Here is a 22,727-nt window from a genome sequence, read left to right on the forward strand (position 1 = left end):
TTTAGATGGATTTAGTGATGTTACATAATATTTGTGATTGTGAATCAATTCATTTAAATCTAGTACAATTTTAAGTTAACAATTTTTCCCCATATTTGTACTTTTAAAAATTTTGTCACAAGGTTTATTTAAAAAAAGGTTCAAAACTTACGCTGACACATTATGGATCAACTACCCATATACAAAACAACACAAGCAAATACAATAGAGCACAGTTTTTACTGAGTAATCACACAGAGGCAGGTTGTGGCTGAACAATGAACATGATCTATAAAGAATAATGTGTTTTCTAATCAGTGCAGTACATGCAATGAATGAGACCATAAAGTACACACAGGATGCAGTTGTTAGTTAATAGCGCAGCAGCAGCAGCAGCACCTGTCAGACAGTCGTATGGGATTAGTATGAGGGTTAAGAGCTTGGCTGAAGTGGGAAGATACTCTTCTGAAAGCCAGTGGTCTTTGCGCATAGGGATTTGTGGTACATTCCAAGAGAAAAGCTGGAAGAACTGATGCGAAGCAGGATAAAAGGGATCATAGATTATTTTGGTGTCCCAGAGTGCAGTTTTTCTATTGTAGAAGGAATCTGCTTCCAGGGTTGTTTTCTTTTTTTTTTTAGACAGTTATAGATGATGTCAGGGCGCTATGGGTGATATCTGTAAAGAAGGAGACCAGAAGCTGCGGTTTAATTCGTCACATGATCTCTTCATTTGTCTGAGGACGCACAGTTACTGCTGGACTTTTCTCTTGTTTGATGCAGAACCTTTCAAGTCCTTTCAGACAGATTTAGTATGTTTGAGTGCAGTGCATCGTGGGAGGTTTACTCATAGAGTCTTGATGTAGACATCCTACAAGGTCAGAAACGTTCACTGTGTCCAGCTGTTCATAGCGAATGACCCCTGAATAACTCTTGCTTGTGTTATCTTCACCATCATCTTAATGACCACAATTCACAGGTGAAACATCTCCCTCAGTTTTATACACTCCGTCTGCCATTGTCATCTTCTCTTTTCTCTCTCTCTCTTTCTCCACATCAGAAACCACCAGCATGCAGAATTAATTTTGGAATGGAGCTTTCATTCTTTTCTGGATAAACGGTTTGCTCACGAATGAATAACAGAAGCACAGATCTGTGCAGAATTAGGGCTGTGTGCCTCAGTGTAAGAGGAAATCCCCTGTGACGACCCCACACCACAAACTCTGTACACAGTTGCTTCTGAATAACGTATGTATATAGAGTGGGCTTCAAAAGTCTGAGACCACATTGAAAAATATGTGATTTAAAGGTGCCCTAGAACCAGTTTTTACCAGCTGTAATAAGTCTACTGTATCCCCTGAATGTGTCTGTGAAGTTTCAGCTCAAAATACCTCATAGATTTTTTTAATTAATTTTTTTAACTGCCTATTTTGGGGCATCATTTACTATGCACCGATTCAGGCTGCGGCCCCTTTAAATCATGCGCTCCCTGCCCCCCGAGCTCTCGACTATAATACAGTGCATTTACAAAGTTCACACAGCTAATGATCTTTACAAGATGTTCGTCATGCATACTGCATGCATGCGTCGGATCATGTGAGTATAGTATTTATTTGGATGTTTACATTTGATTCTCAATAAGTTTGATAGTGCTCCATGGCTATCAGGCTAATGCTACACTGTTGGAGAGATTTATAAAGAATGAAGTTGTGTTTATGCATTAAACAGACTGCAAGTGTTTAAAAATGAAAATAGCGACAACTCTCTTTTCTCCGTGAATACAGTAAGAAACGATACTGACTTTAAAGTCTGTGTGAACTGGAAGTTGCAAACGACTTTTCTCCAGTGCTGTGACGTATTTCCAAGTGAAACGGAATATTGAATAGAGGGCAGAGTTTTATTTTAGCGCTCCTCCTCTCCATCTCTCGCTCATAGCAGACTAACGGTCGGAGGGGAGTGGTTTAAGTGTTTACAACCCAAGCCGTCAAACTGATGTCATCTGAGAATTTTGATTAAATATTACGAAGCCAAACTATTTTTTTGTGTGGATTGACTTTCACGGATGAATTGTTCACCACAAAACTAGCAATTTGAGGTTACAAAATAAATAAGGTCAATTTTTATTTCATGTGTACTTTAACCAGATTTAACAGTACATTAGCAACATGCTAACGAAACATTTAGAAAGACAGTTTACAAATATCACTAAAAATATCATGTTATCATGGATCATGTCAGTTATTATTGCTCCATCTGGCATTTTTTGCTATTGTTCTTGCTTGTTTACCTAGTCTGATGATTCAGCTGTGCACAGATCCAGACGTTAATACTGGCTGCCCTTGTGTAATGCTTTGAACATGAGCTGGCATATGCAAATATTGGGGGCGTATGCAATATTCTCCTGGCATCCGCCAAACACAGAAGTGTGATTCGTCACTCCACAGAATACCACTGCTCCAGAATCCAGTGGCAGCGTGTTTTACACCACTCCTTCCAACGCTTGACATTGTACTTGGTGATGTGAGGCTTGCATGCAGCTGCTCAGCCATGGAAACCCATTCATGAAGCTCCACAGTAGTTGTGTTGATATTAAATTTTATATTTTTTTCTCATAATTTACTCACCCCCATGTCTTTCTTTCTTCAGTCAAAAAGAAATTAAGGGTGTTTTCACACCTATGGATCGCTTGTTTTGTTCCGAAACAGGGACAAAATTTGTTACAATTGGGAATTGAGACTTCGTCGGGACAGCATTCTCGCACGGAGAAGTGTAATTACACACCAGAGGCGCTCGTTGGCTTTCAGATATTGTAAATAATGTGCTCACTCACAGAATCAGACATTACTGATTTTTATATCATATTTTCCGTTATGAAAATAATATAGTTTGGTTCGTTGGTCCGTTAACTGGGTCGATTGCTTTCACATCTCAAGCGAACCGCTCCAGAGTTCGTTTGAAACCGTACCGAGACCACCTCTTCAAGCAGGTCTCGGTACGCTTGTTTGGTCCGCTTTTGGTGCGCACCCGAGTGCGATTGCTGCTTTCCCACCTGCCCAAACGAACCGCACCAAAGGGGCAAACGAACTCTGGTACGATTCAACCGAACTAAATGAGGCAGGTGTGAAAGCACCCTAAGGGTGCGTTCACACTTGTCATGTTTGGTTCGATTAAAACGAACCCTGGTGCGATTGCTCGGTTAGTGCGGTTCATTTGAACATATGTGAACGCTGCCATCCGAACCCTGGTGCGCACTAAACAAGTGGACGAGGCCGCTGAAAAGATGGGTCTCGGTCCGCTTCCAAACGAACTCTGGTGTGGTTCGAATGATATATGAACGCAACACGGACCAAAGACATGTAACTGAACCAAAAACAGGAAGACGAGACCCTAATAGGACAGAATCCTCACGCATGTCGGTTTTTCTCGTCATAGTCGCGAGTTTGCCCATCACAGGCATCAGACGCGCGTCTCCACACAGCAGATCGTTTGTGTGTATGTAACGGATGGATTCCCGCCGGTGTTTTAACTACTTTACACATTTTATAAGCTCTTCACGAGTTTCCAGCTGGCCAAAATACCATCACATGCAGGCTACGCACCGCTAAATAGGCAATACGTCATAAAATCCGACCAATCACGTTGTGAATGTATCCCTATGCCTTAAGGCTCGGTATCTTTTGGTTCAGTGATAAAATTGCCAATCTGAACAACTGGACCAGGACTTTTTTCTTTGGTCTGGACCAAATGAACCAAACAAACTGAACTACAAGTGTGAACGTGAAGCATGACCTTTCTAACAAGATTACGTAATGCGTGGCGGATCGCAGAGCAGTGCAAGACAGGCATTTGTGGTTAACAAGCATATAATGTTTTTTTTGTTGTTGTTGTTGTTGTTGTTTTTTAGACAAGACCCTTATTCCTCGTCTGGGATCGTGTAGAGCCCTTTTGAAGCTACACGGAAACTGCAATTTTGACCTTTCACCTGTTGTACTCCCCTGAAATGGGGAAAAATCCTGGAATATTTTCCTCAAAAACCTTAATTTCTTTTTGACTTAAGAAAGAAAGACATGAACATCTTTAATGACATGGAGGCGAGTAAATTATCAGGAAATTTAAATCACACAGTGTGCATTAGGCTATTATAGACGTGATCTAAGGGGCTGTTTACACGACACCATTTTCAACTAAAAACGGAAAACTTTTTTATGCGTTTTGTTAGTTCATTTACACGACAACGCGTTTTGGTGGCCTGTATATACAAACTTTTGAAAACGGGTTTCAAAGTGGAAGTTTTTGAAAATTATACTGATGTCATCTCCGTGTAACTCCAAAAATGCGAATCTATGAAAACGGTGACGGCATGCACATGCGTATTTCGTGTTTGACCTTATTTGTCAACGCGGAATTAAGGTATTTCTGTGAATGTGCGAGACTTCCGATTAATTAGCCGCTTTAGGGAAATAATGAGAAGAATATCAAAGTGCAGTAAACTATAAAAATAAGGTGGATAGGCATGTGCGTTTGGTGGGAGTGCTTTGTATTAGAATGTGTATGATCAGGCACGTAGCCTAATCTTTCTTTACAAAGTGACATTGGCAACTAATTGTCTGGCATAATACAGTGTATATATATATATATATATATATATATATATATATATATATATATATATAGGCCTATATATACACACACAAGAATGCTATAGTATATACTAAATTGTGGCACACTGCCATCCACCTGAGACTGCTTCTTTGAAATGGCAAAAGATGTTCTTATCTCTAATACATTCTCCTGCTTCACATACCTTTACAGTCATATCATCTGCCGCAATAACCCAAACATTTTCACAGTACCAAGAAAAGCAAGCAAACGGGTGTAATTCTGCTCAATTAGTGATAGCGAGCAGTAACTCAAGCGGTAAAGAAAACAAGCAACGCTCTGCTGTTTTCAATAGCTATGGCTTAGCCAACTCAGCAGCTGGGCAAGTACCTAAAGTCAGGAATCTCTGAATATAAGTACCAATGGAAATTTGTTGTGATACACAAACTAAGCATCAGTGCTTTTATACAAGAATAAGGTCCTCCTGCGGCCAGTAGGGGGAGCTTCCGATATCATGTCTACTTGGCCAGTTTGGCATGTTCAGGCATCAATTAGTGGAGTTGTACAATGTATAAACAGATGATTTTGCATTGTTTTCCATGCTTTATCTTGATGTTTTATTCCTAATCAAGATTTTAAAATGAAAAAAATTCAAAATGAATGGTATTGATTTCATTATGTTTACGTTCAGCGCTTCCAGATTGTATGTCAGAATGCTGGCTCAGTATTGGCCGAAGCTGATCACGTGAGCAGCACGATGCTGACGCAGGAGCCGGCCAATAACGAGTCAGCGTTCTGACGTAGAACCTGGAAGCGCTGGACGAAAACACCGTAGCAGAATGACACAGAAGATATTGTTGAATAAAGTCGTTGTTTTTGTTTCGTTTTTGCCTGCAAAAAGTATTCTGGTCATATTCCGGTATTCTCTTCATAACATTAAGGTTGAATCACTGCAGTCACGTCGACCATTTTAAAAATGTCTTTAATACCTTTCTGGACCTTGAAAGTGGTTGTTAAATCGAGGAGTCAAAAATATCTTAATTTGTGTTCCGAAGATGAACGAAGGTCTTACGAGTGTGGAACAACATGAGAGTGAGTAATTAATAACAGAATTTTTGTGTGAACTAACCCTTTAAGTGTCTTATTTACAGGTTTCCATTCAAAAAGAAACTTCCTGTTATTAAGTCCAACAACTAGTATACATTATAAATAACCGCTAATACCACACTGTGAACAATTACACAAACGATGTGACTGATCAAAACAGACCGCATCATTCCATGGCCTATAAAGATCTTTTGCGGCCAATTTAAGACATCTCTTAAACAGCACAAGACACTCTTTGTTTGGGTTGCTAAGAAAGTCAATAACAAAACTTCTCTACCCCCCAAATGTTTTGCTCCAACACAATGAACTTTTAATTGATTACAACCATTCCCATCCCGTATCAACAAGCAGATCAGACGATTCTTGGGAGCTTCGCACGCTGCGCAGTACAGCACAATGCTTATTTTCCTCTATTCTTTGAGTCTCCTCTCTTTCTGTGTCGTAGGAGCCAATACCTACACCATTAGACCAATCAAAAAGTCCTTTTCCCACCATGCTCTAATGGCTTAGCTACGAAAAAAAGAGACAAATATTCCTGTGGGAAAAACCAAAGCTTAGTACTCATCTTTATTCTCCCCTGAAAAAAAGGAAAGGTTCCTCTGCAAGAACTCATTTCTCCACAGATGTGTCATTGCTCCACAGCGGGGGGTTTGAACTTTCTAATTCTTTTAAAAACCTTCTTAGTGAGATGTCCTGCGGGAGCCCCAGTAATTGCAGTGTTGATCTTTTTACCCTCTGTTCTGTTTCTCCTGTAGCGTCACATCTTTTGCCCACTCATGAAAGTAGGAAATGCTTATTAAAGGAAGACTGGGAATTGTTTAACCTGCTGGTCCCTTCTTAAAATGAGCATAATTGGGTAAATAAAGCGTGAATCAGTTCAGAAGTTTTTTTTTTAAAAGCTTTTACAAAAAACTGCATTCTTTTTCTGGAAAATAAGTTAATGCTACATACTGTACAGTATTTTACTTCTCTTCCTTCATTTTTGTGACATTTTCATATCTATACTGAATCAACCGTGAAGAAGTTCTGAAACCTAACAGACTGTGAATAATTCAAATGTCCCTGGTGGGACCATTTGGACAAGGACAGGAGCTATCACCATGTACAATGCCATTTCGCCAAGGAAAAGTGCACGCAACTCTTAGCGCACCTCTTTATTGTGGGAAATTCCAATTCAGAATTATCTTTTGCCTTGGGGCTCTCCTGGTAATCGCTACAATCAATGAACAAAACTCCTTTTTACTCATATGAGTCATTACATCACAGGACAGAAATCATTATGCAATTAATCAATATAAAATTACTGTAATGATTTTGCCTTTTTACCAAATTATGTTTTTCTCAGCCATTTAACTCATGATCAGAAGATGTGTTGTTCGGTCGTGGATAAATGTCTTCACTAAATTACCTTAATGCGCTGCAATTAAAAAGATCATAGAGAAAGGGGTTCCCCAGTTGACACTAGGACACAATTAAAATCAGCATGTGTAAATTCTTGACCGCAGATCTCTTGGCAAGGATCCACACCAGATGGAAGCAGGATTTTGTTTTTCCGAAAGTTGCGACATCTTACTGGTAACCATTTGAGTGTGGAATGTGTCCATTGTAATGTTTTTAACTTGTCATGAACTACAGCTATATAAAACCGAGCTGAGATGGTGCCTAATTGAAGACAGAGATGATTATCAATTCATTTGAAGTCAGCGGGGGCTGTTTACCCTCACTCAAGACTGAAGCTTTAAACCGTACCGACTCCCTCCTTGTGACTTCACTGTGACTAAAACCTCCCTGCCACATTGAAGTAACTTTCTGTGGTTCGCTTTATTGATACCACTATGCACACACTCTTCATTTAAGTCTTGAAATGAAGAATTACAAAGAAGCATATGGAATTCAAACATTACAAAAGCTGCGGGAAGGTTTCAGCTTTAATAGGCTTTTGGCTCTTTTCTCAGCATGTAAGATGTGGTTGTATTTTGCATTTGTCATGGGGTTACTATAAATTCAGTGTTCATAATTGCGTTTCCAGGTAACATAAACACCAAGAGAGAGTCTATAGGAATAGTAGTAAGTTTAAAGAAATTAGATCCACAATGTATTTTCAAGACTCTATTCTCTGTGAAAATATACATTTTTAAAAGAAATTTATCAATAAAAACTACATTTTTACATCATGTAATAAAACTTTAATTGCCTTTTTTTTTAAAAAAAGAGGATATTCTCACCTTTATTTCACAGAGTTCACTAAACACATGTTGACCTTCTTGTGACAACATGCCCCAACAGTGACATATGGGGGAAGTTTAAACAGCTTAGCAAAACAGTTATGGAACACAAAACAATTCATAAAACAGGTAATGGAAACATTTTATAAATGTAAAACATTTGTGACAGCTCATGAATCTGATATTTATGAAAAATACCCTTGTGCTAAACAAGTTTTAAATCTCCCTGACTTGTTTACATGTATAGAAAAATATGAGAATGAAATTTTATTTTACAGGACAGAAGTCTGAATTATAAATAAATATTAAATGCTATATATTGAATACTATTTATTTATTTAACTATAAGAGGTCAGAGTCAGTTTTTTTTTTTTATCAAAACAGACAAAACACTGCTAAAGAAAAACATTCGTGTAAAGATTTTTTGACTTCAATTGAATAAAGACCACATTCATTTTGATCCATATTCAAATATAGACCATTTATGCTTGTCTGATGTTTATCCCTTCCTGCTGTTCTTATTCTGTCTTTATGTTTGTCATATATCTCAATTAAATCCTTCAATTGAATAAAGACCACATTCATTTTTATCCATATTCAAATGTAGACCATTCCAGTATATATATATATATATATATATATATATATATATATATATATATATATATATATATGCTTGTCTGATAGTATTTATCCATGCCTGAAACACTTTACAATAAGGTCCATTAGTTAACCACATTAGTTTACATGAACTAATAATGAACTGCTCCACTACAGCATTTATTAATCTTTGTTAATGTTGATTTCAACATTTACTAATACATTATTAGGCTAAAATCTTGTTAACATTAGTTAATGCACTGAACTAGTATAGTGTCTGTCATATATATCTCAATTAAATCCTTCAACTGAATAAAGACAACATTGATTTTTATCCATATTCACAACAGCAAAAAGTAAGTACCTCGTTATCATTCTCTATCTGTCCCCGACCAATCCCTCACATCTCAATGGGTCCTAAACTTCCCTGTTTATCGGTTCAATCTGGATTTGTCTAATGAGGCACTTGTCCTCTACGGCAGTGTGCAGTGTGTGTGTGTGAGTGTGTGTGTGTGCTGACGTAGAGGTGGGCTGGCAGAGAGTTAAGTGGAGTAGTCTGAGTGCCATCAAGATAAGGCAAACATCAGAAGTCCTGAAGACAGTAGATTGCTCAGTCTGAGTACTGATGTATATACATGAGTGTCTTGTGTCAGATGATATCTCAGCGGATCCTCACAGCGTCGGCTCACATGCTCATTCATTCATTCTTTAAACAGAAAGCACCAGCAGAAAAGTTGTAAAGTGATTTCATGAATGAGGTAGCACGACATCGCTTGGCACTCTCCAGCATCATTTTATTTTTCGTCAGATTTGAACGATCTGAAGCTGATCGCTGGAAAGCTGTGCGCGTGTTGGACGGATCTTCTCCTCAGGCAGAAGAGTTGTTGTGAGAGAGTTTTGCAGAAGAGCAGCAGCTGCAGCATGGATTACTTTTTATTTCGACTCTTCTGTTCTTTGGCTTTAGCGTCGCTTTTAGTTCAAAGGTAAGGACTTGCTTAGTTGTTTCGTTTAAAATTGAAACCATTTTATTCGTTTCTGCACGTAAATATCTATTGACATTGTCTAGGTCTATTTACTGAAAACGTTTGCTCATAAACATAGCTTACACTAAATAAACTGGCATGCTATTCTGTTTTTACGTGCAGTAAGATGTTTTTAAAGTTTTGTTTATAACATCTTTGAGAAAAGTAAAGTTTTTACTCTTTTATAATGTAACTAAAGTATTTAGAAGTGTCATAAAGTGCTGAGGTGGGCTGTTTGATTCAGTTTTGATTGACAGATTTGAATATTTTGCTAATGCCTTCATGAGAGTTTCATTTCATATCAGTGAGCCCAGTTATGCAATAGCTTTTTTGCAGTTTACTAGTTACTTTGTTTGCATTTCCCTTCAATATTATTATATTGTACTGGTAGTTTGCATTGCAGTAGTTATATGCAAATTAATAGATATAGTTTCATATAACTTTTCTTTAATGTACTGTTATTGCATCTGACATTGGACAAGTAAACTCTTGTCTAATTATATCAAATCAACCCCTTTTGATTCCATCTTGTCTGCATGTATATAGTATCTATTTCCGGCACATGGCGTATTTTGTATTAGTCATGATCATTGGATTCCTCAGTGGCTCAGTGTCACTCTAATGTGTGACACAGCAGTTTTGTATGACCCATGGGATCTTTTTATATCATAAACAATGCAAAAGAACTCAGAGTATTTATTACCTCTTTAAGCATATTTTTGTGCAGATGTATTTGGATACTCGATAAGGTTTAATTCTCTCTTCTAGGGCAGACTCAAATGAAATCCTGGGACTAAAGATCCCCTTTGACCCCATTCTCAATGCCAACACGGTGTGTTTGACCCTGCCCGGCCTGACAAAGAAACAGCTGGACGTGTGTATGAGACATCCAGATGTGACGGCCTCTGCCATACAGGGCATTCAGATCGCCATCCATGAGTGCCAGCATCAGTTCAGAGGACATCGCTGGAACTGCTCAAGTCTGGAGACCAGGAACAAGATCCCCTATGAGAGTGTTGTCTTCAGCAGGGGTAAGCAACAAAATGTATCTAAACTATGTTGAAACAGTGACTTTTCAATTGGTGAACATTTCAGGTGAAGTTTTTAGAAAATCTGGTTTCGGTTGGGTCTTTTCTTGGGGTCAAGGTGTAGACGTACAAAATAGGAATTAATGATGGTATTCGTACTTAATTAAGCAATTGCATCCAAACTGGTTTGGTAAGCTAGAAACTGACCCATACTGGTAAATAAATCCAAGTTTGTATATTACAAACACATAAATGTGTGATAGTAGAAAAAGCTCTATCAGCCATAGACATATATCATGTAAAAAGTGAATGTAAATATCCTGCAAGGGGGCTTCCCTGGCCAGCTAATGCTTTTACTCTGTGCCGGTACAAGTGCTGTGAATTTGCTTTCAGCATTTTCCCAACCCTCAGTGGCAAAAGCATAAACCTGTTTAGTTAGTTTCTGTAACCCAAAGTGACAGTTTCCTTCAATCTTTAATTCATTTTCCCACTTCCTCCACCATCAGCGCAGCCGGGCATGCCTCTCACTTTAAATTATTTGTTAGATTGATTTGTTCCAGGTCTTTCATTGGCTTGGAAGGAAATCTAAAACAGCATTTCCATGTCCGTGTCTTCTGGCTGCGCCTAAGTGCCGTTTGCCCCCCATAGAATCATGAGAGGATTGCACGGAGAGAAAAAAAGCACCGGCTGGTGTCGTGTTTGTGTGTATTTCAGCATGCAGGTCTCCTCTGCGTGAGTGTGTATGTCACTGTGGGTGGGTGGGTTAATAGGTGTGAGTTCCTGTGTGTTTTGAAATGATCAATTGAACATCATTCAGCTATCTCAGCTATCTTTGCTTTGAGCCCCAAGGGCAGCTCTGCCATCAGCAAGCGTTTTTGGAAAACACAGTGAATTCCTGACACTGAGTGTTACACACCTGATTTTAGTCTTAAAGGCTCATTAGTCATTTGCAATCGCCAAAGATGGACAAAACAGGACATGGAGGTGAGGCGAGGCTGCATTCACAGGCCTAATAGGACAAGCCCCAATCTGCATTAAACATGCTTTTTAAGTGCTAGACATGGGGTCATGGCCAGTTTAAAACCTGTTCAAACTTGGAAATTTCTGTTTCTCTTGAAGGATCATTTTCAATAAACCAAAGGTCTTGTGGTCACGCAAATGCATATGAATGCAGACATTCTGCAGACAAGTAATAAGCTTTAATATTTTTGTAATTTTGGTTGACACATACAGTAAGCAGTCTTCAGTTGAGTTTCTTTCAAATCTTTGAAATTAACCAGACTTATTAAGTCTCGCTTTTTTTTTTTATTATTATTATTTAAATACAAACTAAAAATGACTTTCACTTTTTATATTTTCATTTCATATATATATATATATACATATATAAATATTCTTTCAGATCAGTAACCAGACTGATCATTTTTTTGTGATTTAACAGTTAAAACAAGAATTTGATATGTATACTTAAGAGAGTCTTTTACATACTGAAGAAGTGCCCTTTGATTTTAGCAGGCAGAAGGAACTATAAACTATTTAGCCTTTAGTGGGCTCTTTCATGTTTCTGAGCATGGCCTTCTTTAATTCCCCATCTGTCCCTGAAAGTGATTCAGGAGAGCCTGCTTTTATGAGATCTCCGTTTATTATTGTTTGAGACCATTAGCGTTCAACAAGCCTATAGCACACACAGGAACCTCTGGTGAGGCATCTTCTTTATTCTGGAAACACTGGAGAGAAAAAAAAAAAACACACTGTAATTAAATATTCTTATACAAGGACAACAACAAAACATGCTACTGCTACATGTGGCTCTCATGTGTTCGAACGTATTTGCTGAGGAATTTCTTAAATCTTGTCGGAAAGCCTTAAAGTCTGCCGCGCTTCAGTTCTAATAAAGAGCGCGGTGGATGAGAGCTGAAATCCAGATGAGCGGCATGTGATTAGTGCAGATCAAACGGCTGCTAACAGTAGCCAGGTTAATTGCAGCCACGTTTTCTTGCTCAGTGCAGAGCCTGTGTACAGATGAGCATGTCTGTGCTTAGCCACACTAACCAGAGCCCTCCACACCTTCTCCATTGTTCCTGCATGTGCATGCTTCGGATACTTAAGGCGTTCATTAGATTTGTTGTGCTTTGTCCTGTGAGGTCTTTCTGTTGCTTGTTGTGTGGAGGAATATACTGGTACTGCTGTCAAGCATCAGGGCTCTTGCGGTTTCTCCCGCCGAACATGATAGCGATCTCCTCCCCAAAGCACGGAGAGAACAAACGGCAAAGTGGGCGATGGACAACATTTGAGCGAGGCTTGCCTTAATAATCCCTTGTGTTGTCTCTTTGGCAGGTTTCAGAGAAAGCGCATTTGCATATGCTATTGCTGCGGCCGGCGTGGTGCACGCCGTGTCCAACGCCTGCGCAATGGGCAAACTGAAGGCCTGCGGCTGCGATGAGAAACGCAGAGGGGACGAGGAAGCGTTCAGGATCAAACTCAACCGTCTGCAGCTGGAGGCCATCAACCGCGGTAAAGGAATGGTGCACGGCGTGATGGAACACTTTCCCGCCGACGCTCTCGGCCCCCAGGACTCCTGGGAGTGGGGCGGCTGCAGCCCCAACGTGGAGTTTGGGGAACGCTTCTCCAAGGAGTTCCTGGACTCCCGTGAGACGTACAGAGACATTCACTCCCGGATGAGACTTCATAACAACAGAGTTGGCAGGCAGGTGAGAGACGGCGTTATGTTGGCTGTGTGTGATGTGTGACACTAAGCCTGAATGAATCAGCAGTGTTGGATTGCAAAGGGGATCGACTTACGCTCCCTTTTAAGGTGCGTTAAAACGCGGTGTTCAAAGATGAGCGCTTCTTTTCTACTGAGATACTATAACCGTGTCGCATGTACTAAAGGAGACAATAGCGGTTGAGTTCCTCCTTTTGATGTACCTAGAAGCTACAGATTTTCTCCGAGCGGCAGTTAAACATGAAGGGACGCTCGTGTTGCAGCTGTGCTCTTGAAAGCTTCATGCCTGTCCGTTTTGCCAAGCGTAACATTTTTGTTTGTGCGTTCCCCGCCTCGTGTGATCATTGGTTTTTCAAAAAAGCGAGGCCCTGGCATTGAGAGAGGTTTGTTGAACTTTTTGCCTGGGCTCCTGCCTGTGCGTAAACGTACGAGCTGGTGCCCCGTCTATGCTCAATTAGGTGCACTCATGAATCTTTTCCGATCTCCACGCAACAGTGTCCACCCCCCGAACCACCTACCAACAGCAAAACACTTAAATGAGCAATAACTCCACTCGAGCAAAAGCAAACATGTGCTTCACTGAAACGTGTTATCTTTGGATTTGGGAATGTTTAAAAGGCATTTAAGCCTTATCGAGATATGCCTTCCCTGGTGTTGCCTTTGATCAGTGAGTCCCTCCTGGTGGCAATGTGTGATGTAAGGGATCGAGGTGTTGTCTCTTTGCCTGTGTTGGACTAATTAGATAATAAGAGGTAGATTAGCAACACTGAAGAGCAGTTAAGTTAAAAGAACTGGGAGGAATAAAAGGACATGGAAGAGGTGAAGAACTGATGGGTCCTAATGACCTTTCTGAGTCATTACTTGTTACTTGTGTTTCATAAGGAAAACAAATATAGTGCTGCCCCAATAGTAAAAATGGCATTTGTTTTACTCCATAAACATTTATTTCATGCAGCTTGTAGTATAAGAGCACAAAGTCATCAAAAATATGCAATAACACAAACTGAATTATGCAGTGACTAAAATAGTTAAACATATCAAAAACATTCTAAATTTTAGATTATTCACTCTTTGCTTTGATGACAGCTTTACACACTCTGTATATTTTCCTGACCACATTCATGAGGAGCATTCTGAGATGTCTCTGGACACTTGTTTGCTGCTTTCCTTTCACTCTCCGGTCCAAGTCATCCATCTCAAATACTTTCTTTTTTTTAGTTCTGTAAGGAAAATTATATATTTGTCTACAAAACTAGCTTCAGTCATTTAAGAATAAGCATATTGATCAAGCAGTTGTTGCAAAGTTGTTCATAAATGTTAGACTTAGTCTCCAGTTTCTAAATTATTTAATTATTACATTTACTAAAAAGAGTTGCAAGACAAAATTGTGTTGGAATTATATAATGACAGTTAAATTTTGAAGTGGAATATATTAACCATTTTTTTCTAGTTCTATATACATTTAATGAATATATATTAAAACTCATTATTCTGGAAGTGCAGCAATTTGCAATTTCCCCGCCAGTGCCAAGTTGCCAACCAGCATTTTTAATAATTTTCACAAAACTTTCATGGATCCCAGAATATTTTGTTGTATGAATATCTGAATATGCAATATATCAAAAGAAAGAACAGAGCATTGATCCAACTTGATCCATTCTTTTTATCAACACTTGAATGTGTGTAAGTTTCATAAAAAAGCAATTTTTTTTTTACTAAAAGCTGAGAAAACACATTTTTGTCAAGACTACGTCCAGATCAGACTCAGAACGATGATCAAAACATAGATGGAGTACATCAAGTCCATCAACACCCCCAAAGCTTGCACAGTCCTACCTCTTCCTGGGTCGACATTTCATTCAGTAACGTTAGGCAGTTTTGAATTATATGCTGCTTAATCATGTTATTTTACATGCGCGTAGCATAAGCAATGCTTCTGTCGCTTGTTTCTGCTTTTTCACTGTTTTGAGATCCGGATATTCTGTACTCTTTTAGAACATGCCCCCTACCGTATAACAGCGAAAACATGAATTGTCTGAAAATTCTGTCAGTGTTGGGAAAGCATTGTGTCATACATGGCTGAAAAGGCTCCCCCATAAACTAGCACCAGGCTGAGATCAAGTAAAACACATTGGATAGCACAGTGTATACTAAACCACAGCCAGTATACATCAAAACAGTTGAAAATGTACAACCCATCAAGTCACACTAAATCAACAATATAAAACTAATATTTTATAAGAGATTTCATCTCTTAGCCCTCCTTTTCAATTGCATAACTTATATGTCTACATTCCATCTCCGTTGTCACGAAACTCACGACACACAACAAAAACACAGCTCTGATCATGGTGTTTTCCATCCTCCGGTTGTTGACATTGTTGAATGCCACACTTAAATGACATCAGTGTTGACTGGCTTACGTCACTTCAGAGTTCCTACTGGAGGTGCGAATGCAGCAGGAAAATGGACCTAGGGGTAATTTTAGTTCTCGGGGGACTGCCCTGGTGGCTAGTTCCTACAACTGAGTTCCTATAACTACCCAGTGCCAAAGCCCCTATAAACTACCACTTCTCTTATTTCTGAAGTCACATTTTACATTTGAGACACTTTAATCTATAGCAACTTACACTGCACTCAAGAGTTGTTTTTTTAACCGGATTTTTACAAGTTCATGTATTCCCTGGGAATCGAACCCATGATCTTGGCATTGCTAGTACTCTTCCAAGCCTAACTCTTATCATGTGTTATTGCTCCTACCACTATCTTAAGAGCTTCACTATTGCTTGTAACTCCAATACTGTCCAACTTATTTTGGTGTTGCAACAAACAACAGCTCATCAGCTGTGCGTTCTAGATGTGGGAGGTAAGATATCATCATGGATTAATCTGTTGTCACTCTTTATCAGGACGGTACAGAACTGAAGTGTACTGTAAATGACCACGATAAGCTGTGATGGGCCATCACTGGCAGTTTCACACAGACAGAGTTGCAGATTGTTCATTGTTTGCTGCTTCCTCTTCTCCAATCTGTCTCTGTATCGTTCCATCAGTTTTCTGGTTCTCTTGATTATTCAGACAAAACATACTTGGTAAGTCCCAAATAAAGTAACAGATACACTCTTAAAAATAAAGCTTCCAAACAGGGTTTTTTTTTTGCAGCGATGCCATAGAAGAACTGTTTTAACTTCCTCAAAGAACCTTTCAGTGAACAATTCTCAAAAGAACCATTTTTTGTCTTAGTGTAAAGAACACTTCTAAAGAACCTTTTTTCACTATAAAGAAAAGGTTCCATGAATGTTAAAGGTTACTCATGGAACCATAAATGCCAATAAGGAACTTTGATTTTTATTTTTAGTTGTGTTCGCCATCTAAAGTACTTGATAATTCTCATGTCCAATTTTGTGTCTCGCTCTATACACTTTGACGCATTGTTTTAGAGACTGTAAATTTAGAATATTTCTAGAGTCTTTGTTATTGATGAATTCTGTCACAGTTTCATGATTTATTATTGTAATTATTATGATCATTGGCTCATTAGTTCATTGGCAAAAGCCACCCATTTGCAGACTTAAGAGACGACACTTCAAAGGATCTTTATTGTTATCAGTTTCTAAACTGATTGATTGTTATTTACATTGGATGATCTATAAAGGATGCTGGAAGTTCAGGATTTCTGTCTGAGAAGCTCATTTAGGAGGTGTGGTGTTTGATCAAGCTGCCAGCGAGGGTGTGATGTACAGAGACGCCATTGCTCAGGAATATTTCTGCTTCTGCCAGTAAGCCTATTTGGCATCCGAACCTGATTGTCAGAAAAAAAAGACAAGAAACTTTGCTGCTACCGAAATATGTTACTGTTGGCAGGTTTTATCAAGTCAGTGTCAGAAAGATGAAAAAGAAAAATCCGAAATCCTTCATCTTCTGACTTTAATTAAACTAATATTCTTGATAAAAGAAATGTGATCTCAAAATTCATGATGTTTTTTTTTTTATGCTTAGACCATTGTCTTTGGCAATTGGGTCCCATAATTTTGGGAGATGGGTGATGTGATGTAGGGGTCCCGTTTTTATTTGCAAGGTTTGCGACCCAATATTCCCCAACCACTCTCCCCAGGAAAGGTAGTCGCTTGTCAAGGAATGTAGTGACTTTACTGGGATGTACATGTCGCCTCATGCCCACCCTCTGGTTCTCACGACGTTCAGTCTTGTTAAAAGCTCTAATTAGTGGCTGCTGGCTATTTGGAAACAGATGTTTAAAGCTAGCAAAAGATTTTAGACATCAAACACAGCGGGAAGTAGAAAGACATTCGCCCTTCCTTCCCCAAATACAACTTTTAAACAGTCTGTCACTGGCCAGGGCAACACAAAGAGAGAGAGAGAGAGCGAGAGAGAGAAACTGCATGAAGAGAATCAATTTAATTGTATTGTTTTAGTATTTGCCATTCACTGCTTCTGGCAACATCATCTGGACCGGCGGGTCGAAAAGAACAGGGCATGTTTTTATGTTTGCAGTAGTTGCCGATTACATGGCAACGTCTAGTGGGGTTGTAAATTATTTTTTGCATGTTTTCATTGGAGCTCCTTCCACTCAATGAAGACCGGTTGGAAAGCCAGGCAAAGTTTCTACTTTTAGAGCAAAGCAAGCAAAGGGCAGGAGACGGTACAGAAACACAGTTTAGAAGGACAATGTTTTGACCTAGAAGTATTAGTGACATTTACTCTACATTTCTTTGCTATATACACCACACATGATTTAAATGTGAACATGTTTAACTGAAGAAATACATCACAGTCTGGTCACGCATCTATCCGAGACTTTAATGAAGATGTGTTTCAGGACATTGAGGTTTTGGTGGAACGCCTCCTCTGAAACATCAAAGGAACCGAGCAATTCTCATTCAGCAATTCATCAAGAGCCATTAGATGGAGGATCATGTTGTCGGGCACCCTGTCATCATTTTGTCCTAGATCTTAAGTGGACTATCCAGTTTATACCTAACAGTGTCTTACTGCAACTGCAGCACCCTGAACAGGAAAGTGCTCCACAAATAATCACCTCTGACTGTGATGATGCTTTTTGGATTGGCATACAAATATTTTAGACATTAATGTTGCTGTTGTGAGTGTTACAGACATCATGAAATGAAAAGTGACCCAATTTACAATTTAATGGCAACACATTCCTTTGCATTCTCACTATTCAGAAAAGAATTATAAGAAATTGCATTAAGCCACAACACATGTCATTTTCTCTACAGCTTTTCCTGTGGTCACCCTTACATGGGGTGCTCAAACTGTGCTGTTCTCTGTACATTTCTTCTACATCTGGATTTCTGGATCAATGATATGTTACATAGATGCTTTTGTTCACAGATCAACTTTATCTGGAATAGTTTTACAGTAAATTGAAGGAATATGAGCAATGTTATGTGGAAACTTTTTATTAGAAAGGAAGCCATGTTGCCATATGGCAATTCTGTACCATAGTGGAATTGTTAGTTGCATACTGCAGTTAATTAATTAAACATATTTATTTAGATGTGCATTTATTGAAATGCATGAATAACACAATGATAATCAATTGTGCAGAATAAAACAAGGAGTGTTTGTCCTTCTATGATATGAAAAAAGTGGTAAATTTTGAGTTCATATGGAAACTCTGTAATGGAAAATTGTAAAAGATAAACTAGTTTTTCTTAAAGTATTAATTTTTCTTTCATTAAAATCAAATAACTTTCTCCACTCGTTAAATGATTTCTTAAAAGACTGCATTGCAGAGAAAAGTAAAGTAATTTTAACCAATAATATCATTGAATATCAGTATAATATCACCCAAATGAAATCCGAATGGAGAAAATAGTCCCACTCAGAAATATAGCACATCCGGAAAGACAAATGTGTTGCAAATGCTGTTTCAGTTGTTTGTAATAGTATTCTTGAAGGACTTCAGTTGTATTACTGAATGGCTAATTAATATCAATATTTGTTTGATTGATCCCCAGTTATTGAATGAACATGTAAAACGCTGCTTTATTTAAATATTATACGTTTTATATTGTTGATTTAGTGTGAAGGGAAAATCATCTCACTTGAGGGGTTGTACATTTACAACTGTTTTGCTGTATACTGCCTGTGGTCCAAATGTGCTACCAATGTGTTTTACTTGATCTCAGTCTGGTGCCAGTTTATGGGCGAGCCTGTCTCACTTTTTCTTCAATTAAAGTGGCCCAGATGTGGCTTTCAATTTGCTCTGCACCAATGAAATTACAGCACACCCTTCAAAACATCCACATCCACTGCATGTCGGAAAAGAAAATGTGCAAATTTATAGGCCCTAATATGTTTTGCTTGCAGATCCATTTATAGTGGCTTCTGCTGTGTTACTGTAGCTTTTGGAGCAGCACATGTTGCTGTACACATCAAATCCTGATGAATAACTGCAACTCTTCTTCCACTGCACATCTGCTCTTGCCAAAGACGTGTCAGACCGAAAGATCTGCTTTTTTCAAGGTTGAAATATGCCTGTAAATGTACGTTCCTTTGCTTATAAAGCCCAGTATCCCTATAGAAACTGTAGGATACAGCGAATAAAACGAATCTGCCAATAAAGCCCATTGTTTCACAAGTCTCATTCTGTGCCAGCAGGGCAATGCAGAGGCTTGACAGGCTTCGCTTTAAGGATGTTAATCTGTTCATGGCAGACAGAGGAATGAGCTACGCTTCCTGCACTTCATCTGTAGCTCCTCGGGCTAGACGGCCTGCCAGGCTTCACTCAGATGCTCCACCTCTCCACACACCCGATAGATTATCCTGTTGTCACTTAAGCAGGGCGGCAGCTTCCAAGAGCACTTCCTGTCTCTTCCTTGCTTCCTCCACTGCCGCGCACCCACGCCACTCCTGCCCTTAGGTGCCTCGTCCAGGCTGAGGAGGAAGAAGAGCAATCAGACCCTGCGATCTCCCATCCCTTCCCTGTAGCTCCCTCACCATGGGCCGCACATGGCAAGAGCAGGCAGGTTCACTTCCTAACTGCTGGAGGTGAGACATTTAATTTCCATCAGGTCCTCAGCACTCAAAGCGAAAGGATTTGAATATCCTTATTTGTCTGTTCCCGCATTGCATCGGCCCTCAGGGGACTGATTTGGCTTCCTTTTGCAAGGCTGCAGTCGCTCGAACCGATCCCGACCATGAAAATGCTGGTGCCGGAAAGGGTTAATCCTCGTTTTCCCCATCACTAAGGGTTAATTGGGATGTTTACCTCAGACATAGTGAAATCAGCCTAAAATTTTTAAATCTATGTTGAGCGAAAACAGGTTTTGTAGTACCTGATTTGCCATTGTGGGCGTATTGTTGTGATTGATGGTTGTTATCTTTGGCCTCAATAAGGGTGTGATATCTGTTTCATATCTGTCTCTCTACTGTTTGTGCCCATTCATATAAAACAGACCAGTTCCATTTGCATGCGCACCTATGGTGGCTAAGAGCTTGAAATAGAAACCACCGGCATGCAAACCACATAGCCTGGAGAATTCACGATCTTCAGGGATGGGAGATGTCTGCTTTTCACAACTGCTAAAGGGACCTGCGACTTGAGGTGATTGGCAACAGATGTCTGCCGATTATCAGAACATACGTTTTTAGAAGACTGTGGCCCTGGAGGATTGAAAAGTTGTTTTGAGTCATTTCATAAAATGAAGGGGGGAAAAAAAACCTATGTATGTTCTGGATCATGACGGGAAGAGGAAGACAGAAGAAAAAAAAAACACAAACCATGGCTGAGTGACATGAAATAGCACAGCTTTATATTGTACAGGGAAACCTAATCCATTGAGTTTTGACAGACAAAACTTGACTTATCTCTAAAGATGTTCAAACTGTGTTTTGTCCCACGCTGAGCGCTAGAAAGCCTGAGACAGTGTGAAATGTGGGATTGCTAAGCCTTAATGTTTGTGCTTGTGTTGTTGATATGGGTGGGTGCTGGGGCATCTGTCAGTAGTGAGGGTGGCCCCTCTTCCTCTTGGTAATTGGATCTAAAAGTTTATAGCCAGGGAGGTCTGAACTTGTGAGTAGGGCATCCTCATCTCCAACCAGTCTCTGACATGTCATGTAGTGGAACTCATAACCACACAGAAATGTTCATTAGTAATACGAGACTGAATAAATCTGTTAATAACATTAACATCACTATCATTTTTTTGTTCGAAAATACATAAAAATACAACTCATACATACTGTATAATGACTTGAATACACCTCTTCTTTAAGCATGATTTTAAATTCTGAATTAAAATTTATTTAGATATTTTTTTTGGAGTGGCATAAAGTCAAAAACACCAAGGTTGTCAACTTTCCTGATTTTATATATATACAAGTTTATAATAAGTAAAGTTTAAAACTTTTTGCATAATCTTTTATTATTATATTTTAGAAATATTGTCCATTAACAATGTTATGAAAAGCAAAATAAAGATCAAAAAAATACTTTTTAACTGCATTAAAAAACTTTCTTACTGTAGACACTCTTATGTGTGATTGACCCATCTATTCATATATCTTGTGTATAATTTTCCATTCATCACAAATCAGTGATTCTGAACTAAGTTCAGATCATTTTTGCACAAATTTTGCAGCTTTAGTCAAAGCATTGCAAGGTCTAGATTGCCAGCTATGGTCCAGATGCGCTGCGGTTTCCAGATATTAACGCTTCCTCATCTGTTTTGCTTGTGTGCAGGTTGTGGTGGACCACATGAGGAGGAAATGCAAATGCCACGGTACATCAGGAAGCTGTCAGCTCAAGACCTGCTGGCAGGTGACTCCAGAGTTCAGAACGGTGGGCTCGCTGCTGAAAGAACGCTTCAACATCGCCACGCTAATCAAAGCCCACAACAGAAACACGGGTCAGGTGGAGCACGCCCACCCCACGCACCGACGGAGAGCCAACGTGAATGATCTGGTCTACTTTGAGAAGTCTCCGGATTTCTGCGAGAGGGACCCCGGCTCGGACTCTGCTGGGACGCAGGGCCGGATCTGTAACAAGACCAGCCAGGGCATGGACAACTGTGAGAGCTTGTGCTGTGGACGGGGGCACAACATCTTACAGCAGACTCGCAGCGAACGCTGCAATTGCAAGTTCCACTGGTGCTGTTACGTGGTGTGCGAGGAGTGCAGGATAACAGAGTGGGTCAGCGTCTGCAAATGAAATGAGCACTCATCTACTAAATGTACAAAAACAGACATTAAACATAGGGAAAGACTAAGAAATCTCTCCCTTTTGCAATGGACTGCCATTTCCATGATTCGAATGGAAAGCACAAAAGCAGACTGAGATGAATTGAGTGCTAGAGAAGTGTGCACATGTTTGCACACTGCATGGGTCCAAGCACAAGATTTCAGACTGATTTTGGACTTGCACTGCATATAATTTCAGAAAGTATTTTTAATTTAAATA

General features: G+C 39.3%; 1 protein-coding gene across 1 annotated transcript; it reads left to right on the forward strand.

The window, feature by feature from the left end:
* Positions 1 to 1,108: 1,108 nt before the first annotated feature.
* Positions 1,109 to 22,478, forward strand: wnt10a (wingless-type MMTV integration site family, member 10a). Its single transcript, XM_067408843.1, has 5 exons — positions 1,109 to 1,157; positions 9,316 to 9,490; positions 10,298 to 10,560; positions 12,895 to 13,268; positions 22,011 to 22,478. The coding sequence occupies exons 1-5, from the start codon at positions 1,109 to 1,111 to the stop codon at positions 22,476 to 22,478; spliced, it is 1,329 nt and encodes a 442-aa protein (XP_067264944.1).
* Positions 22,479 to 22,727: the final 249 nt, after the last annotated feature.

This window comes from Chanodichthys erythropterus, chromosome 14, assembly GCF_024489055.1.
Source record: "Chanodichthys erythropterus isolate Z2021 chromosome 14, ASM2448905v1, whole genome shotgun sequence".
Taxonomy (NCBI): Eukaryota; Metazoa; Chordata; class Actinopteri; order Cypriniformes; family Xenocyprididae; genus Chanodichthys; species Chanodichthys erythropterus.

Excerpts from the sequence above, each read along its gene's own strand:
- wnt10a (XM_067408843.1), top strand. The coding sequence starts at position 1,109 with ATGAATAACAGAAGCACAGATCTGTGCAGAATTAGGGCTGTGTGCCTC. Across the intron at positions 1,158-9,315 it reads AATTAGGGCTGTGTGCCTCA|ATTTGAACGATCTGAAGCTG; the intron begins GTGTAAGAGGAA and ends ATTTTTCGTCAG. Across the intron at positions 9,491-10,297 it reads GCGTCGCTTTTAGTTCAAAG|GGCAGACTCAAATGAAATCC; the intron begins GTAAGGACTTGC and ends TCTCTCTTCTAG.